General features: G+C 49.2%; 1 protein-coding gene across 2 annotated transcripts in view; it reads right to left on the bottom strand.

Moving 5' to 3' along the window:
* Window positions 1-86: 86 nt before the first annotated feature.
* The window catches only part of LOC120837943 (UV radiation resistance-associated gene protein), a 41,038-nt gene continuing 33,055 nt past the window's right edge, over window positions 87-8,069 (bottom strand). Inside the window, exons 13-15 of one of the 2 annotated variants that reach the window (XM_040207593.3) lie at window positions 7,903-7,991; window positions 7,662-7,782; window positions 87-1,514 (exon numbers count right to left, since the gene is read on the bottom strand). In XM_040207593.3, coding sequence (XP_040063527.2) covers window positions 1,020-1,514; window positions 7,662-7,782; window positions 7,903-7,991 — 705 coding nt within the window. In that variant the 3' untranslated portion in view covers window positions 87-1,019. The remainder of the gene's footprint in view (window positions 1,515-7,661; window positions 7,783-7,902; window positions 7,992-8,069) is intronic. The other variant, XM_040207594.3, reaches the window with a different exon arrangement.

The raw sequence follows: 8,069 nt of genomic DNA, 5'->3' as shown, positions 1-8,069 counted from the left end.
ATTTGGGCTGAAAAAGGCGAACTCGCTTGAGTTTTCTTACTTTTATGCCCATTTCAATCGGCGATAAATGGAGAACACAATGAACCTCTTGGAAGCAATGATTTATAATGCAATGCGCTACAAAAAATGTCAAGTAAATCTTTTCCTTCAGTAGCAGCAAAACCAGGATCTCGCATTGAATAACATTGTCGGACAGCTTTGAACAAAGCATGTCCAGAATGGATCAAAATGGAATGCAAATAAAATCTGAAACAACTAGAAGTTAACAGCATAGACGTATCTTACATAAGACAAGCAATAGCCAAACTAATATGTTACATAGGCTTTATTAGAATAGATATCAGGGCCCTTGAAGCAAGGCTATGCTTACTGAACATGCCCTCTTGTATAATGTACCTGATTAGAAAAGCGAGTCCAAGGAGACCTCCAAACATTCACTATGCAGTATAAATGTTATACTGTAATGTATTTAACAAACCATGGAGGCATTTGCCCCCAAGATATGTGGAAAGGTTACGGCTGATGCGGAAAGTCTCTAGTTTGTAACCACTGTATACTTTCTGTACCTGAGCAAAACGAGAAAATAATGCATAGTTGCCCGATCTAATTAACACGCAAAATTAAAGAGATGCTGACTAGTATGAAGGGGTAAACATGGCGTCCCCAGTACCTCCTGGTAAAAGAACAACAACAAAGATATCACAATCTGCACCAACATCACACACAACAGCATCCTCTAGATGCAAAATCCGTCCTCAAACCCTTCGCCGCAATCCCCAACGGTCGCCCGCTCGAAAATGGCTCAAACCCAACCTCAACGTTGGAACTCTGTCCCCTCCAACGTCAATGCATAAAACTAGTTGCCTGCACAGTAAACATCAGAAACAGAACAAACAAAAAAAACAAAAAACGCAGGAAATTCTACCCAACGCACGCATCTGCTAGCTAACAAGGCCCCAGTTCCACTTCTAGCTAGAGCGTCCGTCTCTCGCACAGTCGTCACACCTCACAACCAGTCTCTACTGTTTCGTGCTGGGCACGTTGGAGGAAAATGGCGGAGCATAAGTCTGGAAGCTCCGTACAATGTTGGCGAGCACCTCGGTCCGTGCCGTCAGGTCCGCGTCGAAGAGCGTGTCCACGGCGACCTCGACTTCAACGCCGTCGCCGCTGTGCAGCGACGCACTCTCCTCGGTTGCGTCGTAGACAACGGGCGGCACGGGTAGGAGGCACTCTTCAATGGATGCTCCGCCCTGCCTCACTCGCAGCGCGTTGCGTGCTTCGAACTCCCTCAGGTTGGGCTCGCTGGAGTGCTGGCTCGCCTGCAGGCTCTGGAAGTTGGGGGCGAGGGACTGACGCAACTTGGTCTCTGCCGAACTCACTTGCAGCTGGTCTAGGCCCTCGTCCAGGGAGCTGCTCAGTTTCGGGGAGGTCGCCAGTTCGCCGTCGGTCTCGTGTGATGTGCACGACGGGAAGGAGCCCTCTATGGGGGGCGGCTGGACCGGAGGGGAAAGTACCTGCAGGAGTTTGACACTTCTTTCGTAATTTGAGCTATTAAAAGTGCACGACAAGGTAGGGGTACCGGACGACCACGATACCATTTGATTGGCTCATTGTTTTTGTGTGTTTCTGTGTCTTGAGCTATCAGCGGCATGTGAGAGCTGGCAGCTATACGCCTCGCAAGTGGGCTCATTTTCGTCTTCTGCGCATGAGAAAGGAAGTAGTGGTGACGTCAGAACGCCGAGCCCTGATTGGCTGATCGCGACCCCCTATCTGAGCGTCGTCTGCTCCTTTGCAACGTCGTCTGCGTCTGTCTTACCGTTCCTGCGACTTTACAAGCGAGCTCGACTTCACCTTTCAGAGAGGGCAGACGAAATAGCTCGAGCGGTACGTTGTTTTTGTCTAACAACTAGCAGACGCGCATCAAGGAGGGAAGTCAAAGGTGGCGAGGTGTCTTGAGGCGCCGAGGTTTGTTTGCTAAGAACCGAGAGTGAGCGTGTTAGTGTCCGCAAGTTCCCTCCCGAATACTTTTTCCCTCCTTTCGTGTGCGGCGAGACTCCTCAATTTTTAACGGCGTCGGTGGGTTGGCGCAGTTAACGTTGTCTGCTTTACGTCTGCTAGTCAAAGCGATGGCTGCTTTACCTTTCCTCCGTCTGTCGGAGATTCACCGCTTTTTCATCGGCGAGAGTCACCGTTGCCTCGGGAAATAAGAGGAAGAAATTGACCTCTTAATCTAAAATTGAGGTCAGCGATCAAAGTATAATACGGGAAGGATTCACAACGGTCGCGCGGGCATATTCCATTCAGCACGCCAGCCGGTCGTGGGCAGACGGTCGCCGAGTCGCGGAGTGCCTGCTAGGCCTAACTGCCAAAGCTCGCTTGGTCGCGTTTGGTGGAATCGTGGCCGTTGGAGGTTTTCCCGGGTGTTTGTGGATCCAGTGTTCTTGTTCGTCGTGGTCTGTTTCAAGTACTTTTTACTTTTTTCTTGCTGCTTGAAGTCGGGACGCGTGAGAAGCGCACATAGAAAAATAAACGTCAGTGGGTCGTCGCGACCGCGACGCTGTCGGCCATGCGAGCTTCAGAGCTGTCGCAGGATTTCGTCGTAAACTGCGCAAAACTTACAAAAATTTCGTTTCGTGAATACGAATTCGTTCTTAAGTTCTGTCTTACGCACATTTTTGGCGTAAGGTCGTTTCGTGAATCTGGCCTTCCGAAAGTCGCAGGAACGGTAAGACAGACGCAGACGACGTTGCGAGCAGACGACGTTGCAAAGGAACAGACGACGCTCAGATAGGGGGTCGCGATCAGCCAATCAGGGCTCGGCGCTCTGACGTCACCACTACCCCCTGCGCAAGAAGCAGACGAACTTGCCCTCCGCATTGCCCCGTCATTGCTCAACACGGTGACATCTCTGATGTGTCTGTATTTGAGGTATGTAAATGCAGAAAGGGTTGGCTCTTCCACTCTTTGCTTCAGTCGTGCAATAGGCCAACGGATGTGATGCTCTATGCTCAAGCTAAGTGAAGGATTCATCAGAATGATCTACAAGTGCATATAAAATAAGTAAACATTCTTGTTAGTTGTCAAAAGTGGTTGTATACGTAAAAAATTGCAAACGACCACACAAAGTGTGCTGCGATTGACAGCGGCAGCCGCTGCACTGTGGAAAGGCACATTGAAAGAATCCTTCAGCCAGTGTGCTCTACAATGTTTGTAATGGGTTTTTTGCTTTCAGCGCAATTGATGTAGGAGACATGTACGAGGAGATGTGTGCTTTGGTGGAACGATTGCGCGAGATGTTGCATGCATTGGAGGACACAGAGATGTAGTAGCATAGTCAGGGGCAGGGTGTAAGATAGACAGGTGGGGAAACGGCCCATAGAAACCTACCGCAGCGCCGTGACCGGATTGTGTACTCGTCTGCTCGCGGATACCCCCGATTTGCGACAGATGGCGCTGCGGCGAGAAGAAAAAAATTGGAATCGAATTTGTGTGGAACTTTATGGGAGAGTGCGCAAAATAAACCGAGAGCACGACAGTCCTCCATTGAAAATCCACGAGAAACCATCTCCGTCAGTTTAGCCGGTCGCCACCGTTCGCCCACCCGGAGTGAGAGTTCGCGGTGCTCCACATAGATGGCGCCACAGAAAAAGAGAAAACCGAGGGGGACACAATTTGGTCGCTCATTTGTCTCTCATTTCCCCACCTGTCTATCTTACACCCTGGTCAGGGGGGAGCTTACTGGGCTTCAGCACCCCCCCCCCCCCACCCCTAAAATCCAGCCGACCCCATAATACTTTATACACATGCATTTTGAGCCCTCTTCTTCCCCTCCACACCCCAAGTGATGGACATCCCAACCACCTCAGCCATCCTCCCAAAAAACATTTCTGGCTACGCCACTGCAGAGACATGGTTTCTTTTTTGTTGATAGGCTCTTTTGGAATGGGGGCACCCGTGACCAAGCCTGTGGTGGAAGAAGCGAAAGTATGTGAGTGAGCTGTTCTGTACAGGTGCTCCCGCATCTCTACAGTACAGCTCGCGTGCATAATTTGGGTGGCGGCAAAGGGGAGGCGAGGGAGCGTGTCCATACAGTGTGACTAGGTGGGTATTTCGCAATGGCGGCTGGCGGAGAGGTTGTGGGGAGAAAGGGAGAGCGTTATCCCCGTAATCACCTGGGTTATTCGGAACAGCAGCGGCCTAGAGGGGGGAAGGGGGGCAGAGCGAGAAGCCTTGCCATGTGTGAGGAACGATGGGGAGAGAGGGAGAGAGAAGTGCCTCTACTGTAGAGTGGGGCTTTGCTTTCATACATGCACATTTTTTTCCGGGAAGAAACACTAACAGCTACAGCTGTGAAAAAAAAAAAAGTATCTATATTATAAAGGAAACTATTAGTTGTAAACCAGCAAATTTTCCAAAGCAAATCTCACTTTGAGTACTATATGCAATCTTTTCATATTTATAAAAACAAAACTTTAAAAAATGTTCATGCACATATAAGCAGATAATTGTTTTACTGAACGGGTTTATACAGGATGTTCGCACCACTTCCGGCCACCATGAGGGGGGGAGGTACTTTTGGTTCACCTATGTTTACCTCATGTTTGGGTGGGCGCACCACGGCTCTTTGTTCACTAGCAAGCAATTGCGCAAGAGCTACGCTTTAAAAGTACCCCAGTCTCATGCATTGAAGTTGCCGATACACATGGCACAAACAAAATGTCACAAGTGAAGTCCTTTCGATTATCTCTAGACGAGGGACGCCACTGACGCTGAAGAGCTTTGGTGATCACAACTAACAAGACGGTACTCACCTACAACGATGTGCTGCCGACAGACTGCGCAACGCGACAAATGCGAGGATGCAGCGACCTCATCCTCGTGTTTGTCGCGTTGCGCCATCTGTCGCCAGCACATCGAAGTAGGTGGGCACCGTCCATCATCGTACAACGGCAGGTGCCAGCCAGACCATTACAGCACGTATAAATGCAAGCTGACGCGGTGCTCTGGGAAAGAAACCTAGAATACAAAAGCAAGCTATTCATGTTGCGCTGAAGGAAGCGTAACAAAAATTGTGGAGCCCTTCCACTTCACGTGAAGATGGAGGACCAGCGAAGCTGCTATTTTTACGACGCCTTGGACGATGCCTACAGGATGACGTCTAGGACGACCTCAAGGACGACTTCTAGGACGACCTCAAGGACGACTTCTAGGACGACCTCAAGGACGACTTCTAGGAAAACCTCAAAGACTTCTAGGACCACCTTGAGGACGACACCTAGGACGACTTCTCGGACGACTTCGAGGACAATGCCTAGAGATGACAACAAGGGATGACGACCTCACTATCTAATGATGACAAAGAAGGCTGACTCATGCTGGTTGCCCCCTCTTTTTCTTTTAGAGCGCAGCTCTTAGGTGCCCGTTTCCGGCTTGAGCGGTGTCGCCGGCGGCGTAACCAAGGTCACCCCAAGGTCACGTGACCCCTCCCAAGGTCACCTCAAGGTCACGTGACCCACAAGGTGACCCCCACGCGACCCCCTCCACAAGGTCACGTGGCCCGCCTCCCCGAGGTCACATGCCCCCCTCCCCGAGGTCACATGCCCCCCTCCCACCCCCCCGAAGTCACGCGACATCCCCCCCCCCCCCCCCGAGGTCACGTGACCCCCTCCCCCCGAGGTCAGGTGACCCACCCGGAGCATATTAAAGAATGAGGGGAGGAGGAGGGGTCTACCCCCCCCCCCTCAATACCCTTCCCTCCTCCTCAAGAGCTGCGCTCCAATTTGGCGTTACAGGGAGTTGTAAACGGCTTTCACTTTTAATTTATTCTTACTTGCCACGACCAATGGGGAATTTTCTGTCAACATCTGCGGACACATTTTTTCCCAGATCCTAGCGCATCACAGCTTCGCTGTAAAACTTGCAGAAGATTGTTAAGTCCAAGGCCCAACTCGGCGACCCCTGCGGGAAAGCTCGGCGCATATCTTCAACTCGTGGGGGGTGTAGGTGTCAATCGCCAATGCTCTCCCGTTCACAAAATAGATGAACGTGGGCTTGTAGGTTCTATGTCGTACTCAGATATGTGGACCAGGTGGCTCAAATAGGTAGTCGACAAGATTCACACCCGATAGCATCGGCAGATTTGTCATTTCTTTGAGGAACAAGTGCTCTCTCTTTTCACCTATTGAATGAGGAAGGCAGTCGATCCCATATAAGTATATTTCAGGAGGTACCACAGTTAGTCCTCGGCAGTGAGACTCTTTAAGTATGCGCTACTCGCCAAGGGTGCCCAAAAACAAGCACGAACAATAGCCAACCGGAAGCAACATACTTCCCCCCTGGAAGTTCGGTCACATATATTTGTTTTGTTTAACTTCACACACCACGTTTATGTGAACAGAAGCTCCAAAGGATATATATGCAGCATTTTCTTATGTGCCCTACACCCAGGTATTTCATCCCTTGTCCTACTTGCCAATAACTACCGTCCCGGAGTTCAGTAACCATGCAAACAGAAAGTAAAATGCCAAAGGAGCAACCTGGCTTAAGCTGAACTTGATGTTCATCATGCTGTATTTCCTCGCACATAAAAAATTTGCTTGATCATGCCGGCGAAGACCAAGAAGTACAGAATCTGTTCCGTGCACCGTACAGGCGCGGGGGACACTAAAACACACCACACTCCGTGTGAATCGTGCTAGTTTTTTTCATTGTGCACCGCAGATGTTAGCCAGGGCGAGACCAAGAGAACGAGCGCGCCGCACGGGTGCTACGTTACATGGCTTTTGCGCGATGTGTGACGTCAATGAGTCGAGTAGTCACACGGTGTGACGTCGTGCCGCTTTTGCCAGTGAGTATAGTACCCACTGCCACCGCACCGACCCAGGTTCAAGCCCCGGTAGGGCTCAAGCTTGTTAAATAGAAGCTTTATATATAATCTTAATGTCATGCAACACTCCTACCACGTCAGTCGTTCATGATATTCATTCATGACGTTTGTTCATGACGTTCGTTAACTGCGCTTGTTCCAGGCATTTGGACATGACACTCGTACACGACGATTTGCTCATAGGAAACGACTCACCAGACAGATTCTGTATTAAAAATAAAGTTAGTTATTTACATTCTCATAGAGAATGTAGATAACTAACTGAAGCAACCCACAGAACAAGCTCAGCAAATGACGAGGAAGAGGTAAAAGCTCTACAAGAAAATGGTCTCTTTACTGCAGGATTGAGCAAGGCAGTTTACATGCTTAGAATCCAACGAAGGTTGAACTTTCAGGAACAAACGTCTCCTCAGCCTCTCCACTCCCCGGATGTAATTGAATGTTGTGCACAGGTTTCAATTTAGAGACTAATTACTATAAAAAAAACTGCAAAAGTCAACATTCTGGTAATTGAAATTTGGTTTCTGCTCTGGTTATGTGTTCGTGCACGATTAAAACAACTAGTATTAAACAAAATTCTGACAAAAAAGAGACCTTTCAGTTTGAGCTCTTTTTCAGACAGTTTGAGCTCTTAATCCTAGCACAGGGACCGTGAATGCCACTGCTATCACTATCTATTCCTTCTTCCAAATGACTTCTCTCTAGCTTGAAAGATTACATTTCTCCGATTCTCACACATAAGGATGATATGCTTTGACTCCCAATTCAGGCATACCTCGTCCGACGATGGCAAGTTGTCTGTAACATCATGGTGGTTGTTGTTCTGGATCGGAACAGGAACGGAATGGCTAGGGGCAGGCAGCAGTGCCGAGCTACTCACTTGGCCGCTACCGCTGCTGTATACCAAAGTTTGCAAACCAAAAGCCAAGGAAAAAAATGGTGTTGTAAAGTCAGTTGTAGACATTTGCCACACTTTGGCGGCACAAAAAGCTGTAAAGAATCGGGTTCATACTTACGCCTTGATGCTGTAGTGCTCGAAAAGTCCGTGCAAGTTATGCAACGTAAACCGCAGGTCCTTTGTGGCAAGGTTGCAGTTGCATCTTAGCTGGAAGTGCAAACCAAATTTAAAGTTATGCAGGCATTTATATTACGTCAGCACCAGTGGCATGCAGAACTCTGCCAG

The sequence above is a fragment of the Ixodes scapularis genome, unplaced genomic scaffold, assembly GCF_016920785.2.
Source record: "Ixodes scapularis isolate PalLabHiFi unplaced genomic scaffold, ASM1692078v2 PGA_scaffold5__190_contigs__length_132052651, whole genome shotgun sequence".
Lineage (NCBI taxonomy): Eukaryota > Metazoa > Arthropoda > Arachnida > Ixodida > Ixodidae > Ixodes > Ixodes scapularis.
The sequence above is the reverse complement of the archived record's forward strand: the minus strand, read 5'-3'. Positions and strand labels throughout refer to the sequence as shown.